General features: G+C 45.3%; 1 protein-coding gene across 1 annotated transcript; it reads right to left on the bottom strand.

The window, feature by feature from the left end:
- Positions 1-1,161: 1,161 nt before the first annotated feature.
- On the bottom strand, positions 1,162-14,250 carry SARS1 (seryl-tRNA synthetase 1). The gene is made up of 10 exons (XM_081815597.1): positions 14,111-14,250; positions 10,819-10,896; positions 9,023-9,181; positions 7,895-8,038; positions 6,968-7,123; positions 3,881-4,102; positions 3,180-3,309; positions 2,754-2,911; positions 1,937-2,066; positions 1,162-1,593 (listed from the first exon to the last, which is right to left on the bottom strand). The coding sequence occupies exons 1-10, from the start codon at positions 14,222-14,224 to the stop codon at positions 1,436-1,438; spliced, it is 1,449 nt and encodes a 482-aa protein (XP_081671723.1). The 5' UTR covers positions 14,225-14,250; the 3' UTR covers positions 1,162-1,435.
- Between the last annotated feature and the right edge of the window lie 2,536 nt (positions 14,251-16,786).

The raw sequence follows: 16,786 nt of genomic DNA, 5'->3' as shown, positions 1-16,786 counted from the left end.
TAACAGGATCAGCCTCAAGTCCCCATTGAAGACCAAGCACACAGCCTCCTTCGTGGGTGCCAAGCTCCGGCAGGCCTGGCGAAGTTGCAGCTTAGGGACTAAGGAAGCAGAGATTAAGCTCCTAAGTGAAAGACCAGTTCGGAGCCCTGCCCTCATTTCCCAAAGAAATGCAAGCACTGAGCACTGCTGAGGAGTGGGGACTCCTGGCTCCCACCTGGCCCTGCTGTCTCATCTCCCTTACCTGCCTTGTACCCTGTCTTCTGTGTGATGGAAGAGGTATAATCATGTCCCCAACCTCTCATCTGGGACTGTCACAAAGATAAAAGAGATCAGCTATAGGAAGTATTTTAGGCTCCTAGGAGTAAAGCACTATATTAACATAAGGTGTTATTAAAGTAAAGTGTTTGTAGATTGCAGATGAAAGGCAGCAAGTAAACAAAGAGCCTAACCATCACCCTCCCCAGAGAAAGGGTGAACTGGCCATTAGGGCAACAGGGGGAGCGCCAGAGAAAGGAGAAAAGAGTTTTCCTCCCTCCCCTCTGCTCTGTTGGTTGATCTTCCACTTGGGGATGACTGGGCAAGAGAAGCAGCTGTTAATAAGGGCCCAACTTGCGCTCCTGAATCTGGGGTCTCTGCAGGATTAAACACAGTCTCATCTTTCTTGAGGTCCTGCAAGCCTCCTGCCCTTCCCATGGAGCCCCTCCTAGGGAACAGAAGCACTAGGAGGCTTATTATGTCAACTCTGGCCTCTAAGCTAGTCCTACCTGCCTTTTTTTTTTTTTTTTGGTAAAGATTTTTCCATTTATTCATTTGAGGTAGAGAGAGAGTGTGAGAGCAAAAGCAGGGGGGAGGGTCAGAGGGAGAGGGAGAAGCAGACTCCCCGCTGAGCAGGGAGCCCAACGTGGGGCATCTCAATCCCCGGACCCCGGGATCATGACCTGAGCCGAAGGCAGACACTCAACCGACTAAACCACCCAGGCGCCCCTTCCTCACTGCTTTTAAGCAGGGGTGAATTTACACAGGAGGGTCTGGCCCCTGTCCTGCAAGCTTGTGTGTCTAAGACTCGAAGTTTTCACTTTCCCCTTAAGCCTTTCCTAAATCTAAATCTTCTTTAGAAGGAAAACCAGAAATGAGCATGGTTCCAGGGAGAATTGTCAGAGACAGGGTTCGAGCCCTGGGCAGAAGACCGTGGAAGAGTCCTAGCCTTCCCCCAGAGATGCTTTATTACATGGTTTCATCAGTCGTCAGTGAATGGATCCTATGCCCATGCAAGGAGATGGGAACGTCGCACTGTACATGGCAGACTGTTCCCCTTTTAGCAATGCAGTCAGATGGGGCGGGTGATGAGTGGGTGCTTGGCTTCCCTGCCCGTGGGCAGGCTCTGAGAACCCAGCTGACAGAAACGAAAGCCCGACAAACTGGGAGGAAGGAATGTTCAGGAATCGGTGACCTCCATGTTCTGCAGCTGGCTTTCCAGGGGGACATCTCTGGCTGCCCCTTTCTTTTTGCTGCCCTCATGCTGCTTCTTCTGCTTCTTTGATGGCTCCTGGTCAATGGGTGCAGGCTTCACAAAGGGGATCAGTTCCTGGAGACCTGGAGGGAGAGAGCCAACCAAATAACCTATCATTTCTCAGGAGTCAAAGCCCAAGGACTTCTTGTGGAGAGTTCCACAAGACGATGATCCCTATGAACAAAAGGGCACCCACGATGGGAACTGGTTTCATTAATTCTTTTCTTCCCCGGTCTGAATTTTAGCTGAGCTTAAACAGGAAGGGATACCTGTAGTGGCTACTTTCTCAACTTTGGGGACAGCACAGACAGAGTTCTGGGGACTGTTTCTGACCAAGAACAGTTGGTCCACTCTGAAAGGGGGTTTGCTCTTCAGAAGAGCGGGAAGACAGAAGACGAGGAAGACGGGCTGGGCAGGGCGTCTCACCCGGCGGCATGAACGCCTTCAACTTCTCAGGCACGACGATGCCCTTCTCCGTCTGGTAGTTCTCCAGGATGGCGCAGATGGTGCGAGTGGTGGCGCACATCGTAGCGTTGAGCATATGGACAAACTCCACCTGCAAAGACAGGGTCCCCAGAGGGAGCATGAAACTCAGCCTAGTCTTACTCATGACCAGGAACCACCCACTGAGCCAGACTTCCTCAACTGTAACTATCCAAGTCCAAAGCATTATTGATCTTCTGCTAGGCTAGAATTCTGTTTAGTATTTATTGCCTATAATAATAATTCCACGAAGATTCCTCAGATCTCCATGAGTGACAAGTGATAGGTCCCAGCAAATGGAGGAGAGTTGGGCCCTTTGAGGGAAGGAGGAAACTTCCACAGTGGCCTCTCCTTTTAACCTCTTTCAAGTCCCTGACTTTGGAAAAGATTAGGGCCTGAAAACTGGGTTTGAAGAGAGAAACTTACAAACCTAGACCTTCTTAGGTGAGAGGGAAGACACTGCCTCCAACGTGTCTTCTGTAGACAAATGGGGATTATTCTTTAACTGGAGTCACACAGAACAAAGCCCAAAAGAGAAGAACTAGAAATACCTTGTAGAATAGAGCTAGATTCAGGTTTCTATCTAAAAGGACTCTGTCCTGATTTAGTAGAAGTCATTTCCAGATTCCCTTTTTGGTCTAGATTGAGAAGCTCAAACTTTCCCATTGATGTGGGGACATAACATCCTCCAAGGACTGAGAAATAAGATGGACTTATTCTGCACAAGGCCCTATTTCCTACCTCCCAAGGGGCTACCTACCTTGTCCATCATCTTCTTGGTTTGCCCATATCGGATTCGGAGCCGGCGAGCCTGATAGTCTGTGCAGTTAGAACAGGAGACTAACTCACGGAAGGCTCCCGAGCCCGGAAACCAGGCCTCCAGGTCAAGCTTCTTACTGGCAGCATGATTCAAAGAACCTGTAAGGGAAAACCCCTAGAATTCATGAAGGAGGGATGGTATTTCAGGAGACTGACCTTTAGCAAACCTGAAGAATTCTTTAATTCACATCCTATCCCCAGAAGTGAAATCATGCCCAGATATTCTTATCACCAAATACTCCCAAGTGAGAACAGTGTGATATTTTAATTAATGTGGGCAATTAATTGGATTGTGAGCTATTTCTTTGTGTGGCGGCTCACCTGGTGAGGGTGGTGTTTGTGGGATGCGGGAAAGGGAGGCAGATACCTGAGACAATATTCACAATGTGGTAAGGGATCCCCAAAGACTGGTAGAAGTCTTCTGCGGTAGTAATCATCTCCTCAAACATCTCCCATGACTTGTTGTCGTGTGGTGACGAGTAGACAAACTGTTCAATCTGCAGAGGGGGACCCAACGAGACCATGAAAATGGGACAGGGCGAATAAACGAAAGGACTGAAGTGGGAGATATCCTTGCAATGGAGACCTATTCCTACACCACTGGGAGTCAGGGGAGGCTGGGGCCCCTGCGGGAGATCGGTGCTGGACTGGACTGGGGCTCTGAGAACGAATGCTCCATGGAGCACCTACCATATACATGCCAAGTATTGTTCTAAGCGCTTTGCCCCTACCAACCAGCAGAATCCTCACAGCAGGCCTAATGAGGTGGGTACTATTATTACCCTCCTTTTGTAGAGGAGGAAACTGAGCGCGGAGATGTTAAGCAACTTGTTCAAGGTCACACAGCTGCTAAGTGGCAGAGCCGGCACCGGGACTCAGGCAGCCTGGTTCCAGGCTCTGCGCCCACGGCCACTCCAGCATGTGCTTCTTAGGCAGAAACAGATGTAGGCGGCGAGAGGGAAGCCCGGAGCGAGGCTGGGTCTGAGCAACACAGAGCCTGCCTGTCTCTAACCACCCTGGAGAGGTCGACAAAAGGGTGCTGCTCCTCCCCCTGACCTGACCACTCACCTTCTCAAACTGATGGACTCGAAAGATGCCGCGGGTGTCCCGGCCGTGGGAGCCCACCTCCTGGCGAAAGCAGGTAGACAGGCCGGCATACTTGATGGGCAGATCCTCCGGCCGCAGCCACTCATCCCGGTGCAGGGCAGCAATGGGCTGCTCTGAGGTGGCAATCAGGTATTTCTCGTCATAGGAGTTGTCATCAGACTTTTCACTGCCTTTGCCAATCACCTGGAGGAGGAGGGACCTCTACTAGTTAAGGGTGAGGGATGAGGACCTCAGCGAGAGCAAGAAACCACAGGCAAGGCTAAAAAGACAAAGGAGGGAATGGGTCCCTCCAGAATGGGATCCCTCCTAGAGATCAAAGAAATGCAAATTAAAAGGAGATAAAATATTCTGATAATACTTTTTTTACTTATCTAATACATAAGACATTTATAAATAGTGAATAGTGGCCAATGACGGCAGGGCAGTAAAACCCAAGCTGGTAGCAATATACGTTAATCCCCCCAACAGACGTGTGTTAGGCGTTTCTAAGTGCCAAGTTTGCCAATGCTGGGCAAAAGGGGACACGGTCTCTGCTCTCCTGGTGCTCAGGAGTTAGTGTAGGATAATACTCCTTAAAGAATCACTTTGGGGGCGCCTGGGTGGCTCAGTTGGTTAAGCGACTGCTTTCGGCTCAGGTCGTGATCCTGGAGTCCCTGGATCGAGTCCCGCATCGGGCTCCCTGCTCGGCGGGGAGTCTGCTTCTCCCTCTGACCCTCACCCCTCTCATGTGCTCTCTCTCTCTCATTCTCTCTGTCTCAAATAAATAAATAAAATCTTTAAAAAAAAAAAAAATCACTTTGGTGTTCAGCTGAAGAAAGTAATGCAGAAGAAAAAAAGGTATAAACGGGACAAAGTTCATTGTAACATTACTTCTGATGGCAAAAAAGGAAGCCTCCTAAATATTTCCACAAGGGAAGAGTCAACTATCCTACATCCAGACCATGTATTATTACAGAACCATTTAAAAATGTTGGCGACGAAGACCACGAAGTAACACTGAAAAATGCTTCTGATAAAATGCTGAGGCAATCTATATACATTGTGATTAGAAGTATGAGAAAATGATGTATCGACGAAAAACGCCCCCAAAAGGATATTAAAAATGTCATTTGTATGAGGTAATGAGAAAGAAGAGGATTTCCCCCCATCATTTCCAAATTTTCTGTCATGTGGTATTATTTTCATTTTAAAAAGAGGAGGGTGGGGGTGCCTGGGTGGCTCAGTTGTTAAGCGTCTGCCTTCGGCTCAGGTCATGGTCCCAGGGTCCTGGGATCGAGCCCCGCATCAGGCTCCCTGCTCCGCGGGAAACCTGCTTCTCCCTCTCCCACTCCCCCTGCTTGTGTTCCCTCTCTCGCTGTCTCTCTCTCTCTGTCAAATAAATAAATAAAATCTTTTAAAAAAATAAAAATAAAAAGAGGAGGGTGGAAACTTCCTCTGGGTCAGCGTTTGGGGACCTGGAAGACTACGTTGCTACTTGACAGTGGAACTCAGCCACTAACCACATGTGGCTATTTAAAGTAAATTAAAATTTAGTTCCTCGGCTTGCACCAGCCACAGTTCACGTGCTCAACAGCCACATGTGGCCGCTACTGTCAAACCGGATAGTAGAGACAGAACATTCCATCGCTGCAGAGAGTCCTACTGGACAGTGCTGCTCCAGAGAACTCATAAACCGAGGTTATCAGGCAGGAAGTGCCAGCCCAAACTCTCACTATGGGGACTCTCACTATGTGAGTCTCCCTGCATATGGATCCAAGAAGCATCTGGAGAAGAGATGGGGAATGCGGGAAACACAGGGGGCACCTGCTACCTAGTGTCTCTCTCATAATCCTCCATGCAGGGCATCCTTCTAAAGCTCTGTGATTGTCCAATACTGGGGTTGAGATGAGGAAAAAAAGAAAAGAGAAAACAGGTTTCGGCTGATCCATGAACACATTCCCCTCCACATTAAAAGAAAGAAAGGGGGAAAAAAAGAAAAAAGAAAAGAAAGGGAAGGGACGCCTGAGTGGCTCAGTCAGTTAAGCGTCCGACTCTTGATTTTGGTTCTGGTCATGACCTCAGGGTCATGGGGTCCAGCCCCGCGTCAGGCTCCGCACTCAACGCAGAGTCTGCTTGAGATTCTCTCTCTCTGCGCCTCCCCCCACTCGCTCTCGCTTGCTCTAAATAAATAAATAAAATCTTAGAAAGGGAAGAAGAGAAGGAGAACACCAAGGTTAGACTAATCCTTAGGGTTTAGAGAGCTTTTGCTTCCCACTGCAATTTGAATGAAAACGTAACTGGAACTCATCAATGGGAAGAAGTTCTACTAAACTCCTCTCTAAGATAAGTCAGGTGAGCCCAAAAGCATTGTCTGACTCCTCCCCAGTAAGAGCCAAGTCATCCCCTTCTGATAGAACAGTCTTGAAGGGGAAGGACAAGTAAAAAGTGGCCAGTGGACCATGCTGTTAGCAGAGACGCTCTAGAAATTCTGGGTGCCAGGCATAGACTGTGGGAGCCACGGCTGGGGTTGGAGCCAGCTCATCAGGATGAGCTTCTGACTCTCCACATGAATCCTCTGGTTCTCCCCTGAGATGCTCCACGGTTGAGAAGGAGCCACAAACTGGAAGCCACATCCATCCCAAGGAGAATACGTCTTGCTCTCTAGCTCCCAGTCTGGGGTTAGGAGGAGGAGGACATGGGAAGATCAGCCGCTTCTTGAATTCTGTTTTGTCCAAGCACTCAAAAAATGTGCTTTTTTCCAAAGTTCATGGTGTTAAAGTATGCTCAATTTGAGTAAGTCATATAGATTATCTGGGGAAAGATAAAATAGGCTCTATGTCTGCACTGCCCAGTATGGTAGCCACTAGCCACATGTGACTACTTAAGTTAGAATTAATAAAAATTAAAATTTTACTGCCTCAGTTGCACTAGCTACATTTTAAGTGCTCAACAGCCATGATACAGAGTATCTCCACACCGCAGGAGGTTCTCCTGGACAACACAGCTCTGTATCTTTGAGGTTAAACTCTGTAACGAAGTCATTCTGCCATGTTGCCCCAGGCTACTCACCTTATAAAGTTCTTCATCAAACTGGCTGAGCTGTGCCACTTCCTGCATGACCTCCTTCCTCATGAAAAAGGGGGTATAAATGGGGGTGTAGCCCCGACTCCCCAAGGTGCGAAGGGCATACTGGATGAGTGCCTGTTCCAGGAACACCAGGACACCCTAAAGGAGCAGAGACACAGCACTGTGTGATTGGCTTCTGCCACTACCATGTTCATCTGCTAGTATTTACACTCAGAGGCAACTGGGGGCACACGGGAGGCCAGCAAAGACTGTGAACCGCAGTGCCTGACTTAAGAGTTTCTTTCTTGATACCAATGCCCAGCACATCATCTAGGCACACTGGCAGGAGAAGCAAAGCGAGGCAGATAGGATGATTTGCCCAAGGTGCACGGGAGAGCTTTCTTGTGCTACATCTTAAAACACCAGATCCGTGTCTGTATGCAGAGCATACTATGTATATGTATACGTATACATGTCCTGTATCTCCAAAATTATTTTCCCATGCCCTTCCGAAGTCTTCCCTAAATTCATCTGCCCTCTGTCCCAACTCCTCTGGGTTTGCCGCCTCTGCCTACCTGTTCTCATAGCTCTCTGGGCCCACTCACCCCACAGCACTCCTCACAGTGGGTTCTGACTCTTTGTTACTTGTCTGTCCAATTCCACTCAGCCCCTTAAAAGGCAGACTGCTCTGATCCAGTCAGTACAACATATATTCATTATGGAGGATCACTTAGGGGCTCTTGTTCTAGGGAATCCGGAGAAGCACTCTCCTGTCTCAAAAAGAGAACTGCATCCAACTGGCAGTAAGTTTGCAGGATAAAGGCATGAACAAGTGGTGGATCTGTGGCCTCTTTAAGTAGGTTATGTTTTCTGCATAGTTTTTTTTAGCTCCTTTTTAGAATCCCATCGCTACGGGTTCCTGGCTCTTACCTTCAGGAAGTAACCTCGACTTCCAGCCACCACGGCCCCCTTTTCGCCCTCAAAGCCATCTACCATCACTACCAGGTCCACGTGAGAGTACTTCTTCCTGACTGTACAATCGCCCCAGATCCTCTCTACTTTGTTATCGGCATCCTAAGGAAACAAGACCAGGAGAGAAAGATGCATGATCACTGAATTTCACAACCTCCAGCTTTCTAAACCCCATTCCAAAAACAACCTAGAGCTTTGCAAAACTACTGCGTAACTGAAACACTAGGTTTTGGTTACTGTGTACAGAGACTAAGGAAGAGAATTTGCTAGAGGATGTGTGTTCAATAGAGAAATAATAATTTACAAATTCCTAGAAGTGATTCTAGCCATGGAACCAAAATCATGAATTTCTAAGAGATCTGTCGCAGTCTCACTTTTTTTTTTACCCTTTTAAAAGACTCCTTGAAAATCCTGCTACAGGACAACCACCCCCCCACCCCCCCATCAGCATCGCCTGGGGTGCAGAGGAGAATGTAGATTTTTTTTTTTTCCAGGCTCTCATTGGTCCTGGGGCCATATGAGGGCGGGCTCAGGGCCCTGACCTCCCGAGTCTCCCACTCCAGCCGGCAGTGAGTTTAAGGCTCGTTCACCAGGGAATGAATGAAAGAGGCACAGATGGGCCCAGCCACGGCTGGGGTGTCAGGGAACAAAGGCTGGGCTCAGAGCAGCTTTGTGCTGGGGAAGCTCCCACTCAGCAGGAAACTTTTATCATGCAGATTTCCCTTCAACCTGCAGCTTCTCAGCAGGGTGTGGGTGAGGGGTGAGGGTGATTTAGCAGATCCCTCCCACAGGACTCACTGCTACCACGGGCCAACACGCAGTGGAGGACAGCGGCCGATTCAGAGGAGATTTCTGTGCCCGGGGTCTCCTCCTACCTGCTGTCTCTGCTACTTCCCAATCAGGCAAGGATCTGACTCTTTCAATTCTCAATTGGTGGGCAGAGCGAATATACAAAGAGCCTGCTTCTGACACAAGGCCTGTTATACAGAGAGGGGCAGCGTTTCCCAGTCCTCCTCCCGGCCCGCCCCCTCCCCAGCAGAGGGGAGCCCCGGGCAGGCCACCGCCCACTGTGGCGCCAACACCTACCTCATCATTGCTGATGGGCACGGAGGGATGCAGAAGGTTCCCGATCTCTCGGAGGTTCTCAAACCGCTCTGCTTCCAGCTTTATCCTCTCGGCATCACACTTTAGGATGGCCTCATCGATGAGGAGTCGGACTTTTTTGATTTGTGAGACCTTCAGGCTCTGCAGATGAACAGGCCAGGCCAGTACCCAAGTCACAGCAGGTCAAGGTACAGAGTAGGAATAAGATTCTGTTGCCCTAACCTTGTTGTGCTCTAATGACAGGCCCTGTGACAGCACTGTTAAAATCAACAGTGAAGGCTTTCGAAGAACTGAGATTTATTTCACACGCACGCACGCACTCAGTTTTGCCCTTACAATTCGTTGGCATTTCTTCTGGGGTACCTAAGGAAGAGATGGATCAATTCTGGCCATTCTTCTCAGTCGTATATATCTCAAGGGTTTTAATACTGTAGCTCTTTTTTTTTTAATAGAATTTTTTTTTAAGATTTTATTTTATTTATTTGACAGACAGAGAGAGAGCACAAGTAGGCAGAGAGGCAGGCAGAGGGAGAGGGAGAAGCAGACTCTCCATCGAGCAGGGAGCCTGACATGGGGCTCGATCCCAGGACCCTGGGATCACGACCTGAGCCGCAGACGCTTAACCGATTGAGCCACCCAGGAGCCCATTTTTTTAATAGAGTTTATGAACTGTTTTTTTTTTAAGATTCTATTTATTTATTTGACAGAGAGACACAGCAAGAGGGAACACAAGCAGGGGGAGTGGGTGAGGGAGAAGCAGGCTTCCCGCAGAGCAAGGAGCCCCGACGAGGGACTCGATCCCAGGACGCTGGGATGGTGACGTGAGCCGAAGGCAGAGGCTTAAGGACTGAGCCACCCAGGCGCCCCTACTGTAGCTCTTTTAAGAGCTCTTTCCCTTAACTTGTATTTTCTGATATTCCTAATTAAATCAATTTAGCGCTCTTATATACTACATTTAACTGTTCTCTAGGAAGATTATAAATTTATTAGGAACAAGAGAACCTGTCTTAAGCTTATTTTGTATTCCTTTCTGCAAGTGTTTCAAACTACTGATTTCATGGGGACAGGAGAGCCCTTGGCAAGTGGGGCTGCACAGGAATAGCTCCCCCAGCCTAGCCCTTCAAGCACAGCAACTTTGCTTTTGTGTATTTATGCTCTTGCTATGCTTTTGTGTTGCAGGTTTTAAGAAAGGGTTCGGTGACTAAAAAACTTGAAAATTACTTCTCTAGGTTCACTGTTGTGCATATTTACTGAATTACAGTAAATTGAAAAGATCCTTGACTTTGTGAAAACTGAGTTCTATAAACCAAAGGTAGTTCGTCTCCTTTTTCCTCTGCTTCCTACTCTTGACTTTTCCACTCCATCCGTCCCTGTCTCTGTGATCTAATAAAAACTCAAGTATCGAGTCCAACAAGAGCGGAGGGGGACATTTCCCAGCTGCACACATTCAAGGATGCCACAATGCTGCGTGGAGCTGAGTGTCAGCACTTGCTTGTTAGGAACAAAGTTATGATGAAAGAAGAGAAAGCCAGCCTAGAAAAGGGAAGGACGGGGCGCCCGGGTGGCTCAGTTGTTAAGCATCTGCCTTTGGCTCAGGTCATGATCCCAGGGTCCTGGGATCGAGCCCCACGTCAGGCTCCCTGCTCGACAGAGAGCCTGCTTCTCCCTCTTCTGCTTTCCCTGCTTGTGTTCTCTCTCTTGCTCTCTCTGTCAAATAAATAAACAAAATCTTTAAAAAAAAAAAAAAAAGAAAAGGGAAGGGAAGGACAAAAACTTACAGCTAAATTGTCTGCAGTGAGGTCATCGAGATTTAAGACATCCTCCGGAACGGACTCATCTCCCACTGGCTCTTTTTTCTGCAGGGGAAACAAAACAAAAAAAAACCCAATACTATTAAATAAAAGAAAATTTCTGACATAGTTTTATAAGTATAACTTATTTATAACTTTCTATATAACTGTATCTAAAAGCTGCAACATATGAGAGAAAAAATTAGTGAGAAAGTTTCGAGTCCTTATCCTGCCACTTTCTGGCTTTTTTGATCCTGGACAGATCAATTAATCCATCGGGGTCAGAGGGCTGACATCAACAGGAACGTAAGAAGAATGTCTGCCCTGGACGTAGAGTAGTTATGGGCACCAAGAAGGTGTGAAAACGCTCATACCACTGCCCAGCTCTGGGGCAGGTGCCTGGATGTGAATCTGTGAATCCTTGTCCACTTCCTAAGAATAATCCCAGGACTGAGGCTAAGAGGAAAAAATGGATGGGATGATAGAATAGTAGGACACTAAGGAAAGCAAAATTTTTGAGGAAAAAAGTCACCAAATCTAGAACTAAGTTTAGAGCAATGAATGTAACTTGGCAAAACTGCAGAATGTACGAAGGGCTAGATTTTCTCCCCTCTGGTTTCTCTTCTACCCCTTCTTTGTGATATTCTGCCAAATCATTTCCAATCCTTGCCCAGAGCCATGGAGAAGATAATTTAAGAGTCAAATTCTTCCCAAATTAAAAGAAGTTAAAGAAAATTATCAAAGGCCATTATAATAAGATATGTAAGGCCTCAGCAAAACTTGCATAAAAACAAGTTGAGGAGATTCAGGGTCTGCTTTGCAAGTATAAGTCATGTCCAATGTCCTAAAGATATTTTTTTTATTCTATACATAACAATAGGCAATTACGTTTACACAACCTCATATACTACTGCACAAAACTGAGTCATAAGAAAGAACTCAATCTTCTGAGGGTAAAGCATAGAAATCCTTTCGATTTGTTACACAATCTCATATACCAAAGTGAGAAGTCAGGACGCTAACCATAACCGAACTCACATCTTTCAGTGACTCAAGCAAAACCACCTTAAAAAGTTGTGGAAGTCTGAAAATCTCAGAATGAGTCTTAAGAATAGGCAGAGACTAAAAAAAAGAAGAAGACAGCAGGAGGGGAAGAATGAAGGGGAGGAAATCAGAGGGGGAGACGAACCATGAGAGACGATGGACTCTGAGAAACAAACTGAGGGTTCTAGAGGGGAGGGGGGTGGGAGGATGGGTTAGCCTGGTGGTGGGTATTAAGGAGGGCACGTACTGCATGGAGCACTGGGTGTTAGATGCAAACAATGAATCACGGAACACTACATCAAAAACTAATGATGTACTGTATGGTGATTAACATAACAATAAAAAATTTTTAAAAAAAAAGAATAAGCAGAGACTACTGAGGTAGAAAGAAATGGCCTAAATCTCAAGATCTTCCATTTAGTAGTCAAGAAAGCTGAGGCCCCTTTGCTATCTGATAATCCTTTAGGGCGGCAAATTCAAGTTCTGAGTTCAAGTTCTGACTCTGCAACTAACGATGTGATTTTAGGCAGGCTGCTTAATTTCCTAAGCCTATTCTTTTGCCCTTTTAATAAGGTTGACAAAGGTACTACCTATACTCCAGGTCTGCAGCAAAGATGAAAAACCAAAATGAATACTTTCAAGTGCTATACAAATTAAAGCCCTGCTAAGACCATTCTGATGGATAGGAAGGGAGAACACGCCTTGTGGGACTACAGTGAAGGGATCTAAGAATGCTACTGCAAATGAAAACACTTCCATCTTGCTAGGAAAACACTAGGCTGGTACTACCTGTGTATGGGCCCCAAGGAATACACAGGCAGAGTGCACACTGGAATTTACATAACTATGGGGTGTCTGACATGCAAATGATTCAGTGTCGTGAGTCCCAAAGGAAGAAAACTATATGATTGTCGGTATCAATTTCCACAGCCAGTCACAAGCTGAAAGTGTAACAAAATACTGTTAAAGAGAAGGAGTCAGACTTTCCTGAAGTGTGAGGTACTAGAATCTGGAGGGAGTCTTTTTGTTATGCTCTTCCCTGGTTCAGGTCACAAAATTTTATAATTTTTTGGTTTAGTTTAGAGGTTTACAACTTAAAAATGAGACAGATTTGAGGGAGTATTTAATATGTTTTTTTAAAAATGATTAAGGGGCTAAGGATATTTTTGAGGAAAGATTAAAAGCATGAACTACTCTGGAGAGCAAAGCAAGGCCAAGCTAAAATTTAACATTCTTCAAGCACAGGAAGGATTTTTTGGATGAAGGCCAGTAATGACTTGCCCTCTGCTGTTACTTGCAATTGCTGAATAACTACAATGTTCTAGGCATTGTGCCAGGTTCTCTATATTTAAAAAATTTAGTTCTTACAATTCTGTTCTATAGGTGAATGTTAGTATTGTCATTTCACAGATGAAAAAATTGAAGCTCAGAAGTTAACTTGCCTAAAGTCACATAGCCAACAATCCAGGATTTGGGCTCCTTATCTGTGCTCTTTCCATTAAAGAGCACGACTACACTGAGACAAAGAATCTCAAGTCCACCCTAAGAAAACCTTTCTGGCACTGTAGACTGAGCTTAAGAAATAATTGGATAAGATTACTGGTGGAAGTTATGTTATTATAAGAACAAAACAGACAATGAATGAGCAATGTGGCAAGAATCTTTTCTTGCTACAGACTGAATGTTTGTGTCCCCCCCAAAACTTGTATGTTGAAACCTAACCCCCAATGTGATGGTGTTTGGAGGTGGGGTCTTTCAGAGGTGATTAGGTCATTAGGGCAGAACTCTCATAAAGGGGATGAGTGCCCTTCTAAGAGACCCCAGAGAGCTCCCTTCTATCAATGTGAGGACACAACAAGAAGACAGCTGTCTATGAACCAGGAAGTGGGCCCTCACCAACCCAGAACCTGCCAGCACCTTGATTTTGGACTTCTCAGTCTTCCGAACTGTGAGAAATAAACTGCTCTTGTTTATAAGCCGCCCATCTATGGTATTCTGTTATAGCAGCTTGAAGGGACTAAGACTTATCTGAAGACACAAAATGGACTCACCGATCCCTGAAAGTGCCTCTTAGTTCTCTTTCCTACTTTCTTCCTTTCTTTTTAAAATATTTGTCCCTTGGTAAGAAATTCAGTATCTCACAGAATTAGACACTAGGTTAGAAATTATGTATTAACTAAGAGTAAAATTAAATACCTCTGCTCAAGCTTTCAAGGCTGTTACCTAGTTCTCTTACCTTCATTTTCTCTCCAATTGTCTTGCTGCACAGGTTCTTCAGCTTGTTCAAGTTGTCTGCCCGAAATCTGCCTGAAGAATAAAGAATCCAAGAATATACCAAAGATATGCACATAATTAAGAACTGCCCCCCACCAAAACATCCACAAAAAAAACACCAAAAAACAAAAAACTGCCCCCTGCCAATCACAGCTCCTTAGGCAGAGCTAAAGGATCTCATGGAATTGTGAAATCTTACAGCTTTAGAGCCCCAAATTTAGTTGGCATATACTGGTGACAATGGGGTTCTCCCAGCATTTGGTGACAAGGAAAAGTCCCTTCTGGGACTGAAACTGGAAACTATCATAACCTGGACAATGCCACGGTCAAATAACAAATCTGAGAAACCTGGAAAAAACTCAAATAACTATAACCTGCTCAATTATCTTAAAATCCATTGAAAGAAACTATGTGGTAAAAGGGGCGCCCTGGGTGGCTCAGTCGTTAAGCGTCTGCCTTCGGCGCAGGTCATGATCCCAGGGTCCCGGGGTCAAGCCCCACATCGGGCTCTCTGCTCAGCGGGAAGCCTGCTTCTCTCTCTCCCACTCCCCCTGCTTGTGTTCCCTCTCTCGCTGTGTCTCTGTTAAATAAATAAAATCTTAAAAAAAAAAAAGAAAGAAAGAAACTATGTGGTATGCACTGCAATCTGGAAAGAGAGCTATCCTGTTTCTAGTCCTGTGAACTTGGTTGCAGCATCTCTGTGCTAGAAATGGTTAATGTTACTCCCTTTGCTCTGACAAAAATCTCACCTGGCAGCCTGGAGAATAAGTTTCTTATGCTTTAGTTTCTTTGCGGGAAGATGGTGCACTAATCAGCCTACATGTGTATTCGGGCCCAAACTATTGTATCAGTATTGTGGTTCATTAATCTAAGTCTAATTAGCAAAAGTCAGACCTCTTGAATCCAAGCTTGAGGACCACAGCAAGTTTTTGACGGGTGAAATGATGACTAGAAATGAGACAGCTCCTAGGCAGCTATTTTTTTTTAAGTTTTTTTTTTTTTTTTGAAGATTTTATTTATTTATTTGACAGAGAGAGACACAAAGAGGAGAGGGAACACAAGCAGGGGGAGTGGGAGAGGGAGAAGCAGGCCTCCCGCGTAACAGGGAGCCCGATGTGGGGCTCGATCCCAGGACTCTGGGATCATGACCCAAGCCGAAGACAAGACGCTTAACGACTGAGCCACCCAGGCGCCCCTTTTTTTAAAGTTTTGCCAAACTTGAACTAAACATTAGTACATAATGTTCTAACTACTTTCTCATTCACTTACTTTGATTAGAGAGATGGGAACAGAAGAGCGGTCACCAGGGGTTAGAGGGGGCAGGGGAGAGAGAATGGACTACAAAGGGACAGTGAGAGGGATCTCTATGATGATGGAACAGTCTTGTCCTGAGTGTGACAGTGGTTATACAAATCTACACATGGGATAAAGCTGCACAGAACTACACACACACACACACACACACACACACGTGCATGTAAAACTGGTGAAATCTGAATAAGGTCTGAACTGTAGCAATGTCAGTTTCTTGACTTTGATACTGTACCAGTTGTGTTAGATGTCATCAGTAGGAGAAACCCGGTGAAGGGTGCATAGGACCTCCTTGTACTATTTTTGCAATTTCCTGTCAATCTATAACTATTTTGAAATAAAAAGTTATAAAAATTTTTATTTAGTCCCTCCTATTTGGAAGGCCCTGTACTGAGTGCTGGGAATAAAAAAGAAAATATCATGCTAGGTGCTGAAAGTAAAAGAAAACAGTAACAATGCTGAATGTTTCAATCAATGAATGTAACATATCCCATCATTATCTTTAATTTTTCTCAGCAATGTTTTTCAGTTTTCAGTGCACGGATCTTGAATGTCATTTATTAAATGTATTCTAGGCATCAGATGCTTTTTGTTATTTGTATATAGAAATACCATTGATTCTGTATATTGTATACAGTGATCTTGTTAAATTTACTTAATTTTTTTAAAATTTAAAATTAAAAAAATTTTAAATTTACTTAATTTTATTTATTTTTAATATTTTATGTATTTAATTTGTCAGAGAGAGAGAGCACACAAGTAGGGAGAGGGGCAGAGGCAGAGGGAGAAACAGGCTCCCCACGAAGCAAGGAGCTGGATGCGGAACTCGATCCCAGGGCCCTGGGATCATGACCCAAGCTGAAGGCAGACGCTTAAGTGACTGAGCCACCCAGGTGCTCCAAATTTACTTAATTTTAATAGTTCAGTTCTGCACACACCATCAAGTCATCTGCAAATAATGACAGCTTTACTTCTGTACCAGTCTTTTTTTTTTTTTTTTTGAGGTATAACTGACATATAACATTGTATTAGTTTCAGGTGTACAACATAATGATTTGCCATTTGTATACACTGCAAAATGATCACCACAGTAAATCTAGTGACCATCTGTCATCACATTCTATTCCAATCTTCTTTATTTTTTTTAAGTAGGCTCCATGCCCAATGTGGGCTCTAACTGACAACTCTGAGATGAAGAGTTGCATGCTCTACTGACTGAGCCGTCAGGCACCCCTCTTTTTTTTGCCTTATATCATACTGTCTAGAGCCTCTAGCATGATGTGGATTAGAAGTGGTGATAGCAGATATCCTTGTCTTTTTTTTTTTT

The sequence above is a fragment of the Leptonychotes weddellii genome, chromosome 4 (assembly GCF_054177405.1).
Source record: "Leptonychotes weddellii isolate Sample4059 chromosome 4, ASM5417740v2, whole genome shotgun sequence".
Taxonomy (NCBI): Eukaryota; Metazoa; Chordata; class Mammalia; order Carnivora; family Phocidae; genus Leptonychotes; species Leptonychotes weddellii.
This window is presented reverse-complemented; position numbering and strand designations above follow the sequence as displayed.

Excerpts from the sequence above, each read along its gene's own strand:
- SARS1 (XM_081815597.1), bottom strand. The coding sequence starts at position 14,224 with ATGTGCATATCTTTGGTATATTCTTGGATTCTTTATTCTTCAGGCAGA. Across the intron at positions 10,897-14,110 it reads CAATTGGAGAGAAAATGAAG|AAAAAAGAGCCAGTGGGAGA; the intron begins GTAAGAGAACTA and ends TTTCCCCTGCAG. Across the intron at positions 7,124-7,894 it reads GTCGAGGTTACTTCCTGAAG|GGTGTCCTGGTGTTCCTGGA; the intron begins GTAAGAGCCAGG and ends CTGCTCCTTTAG.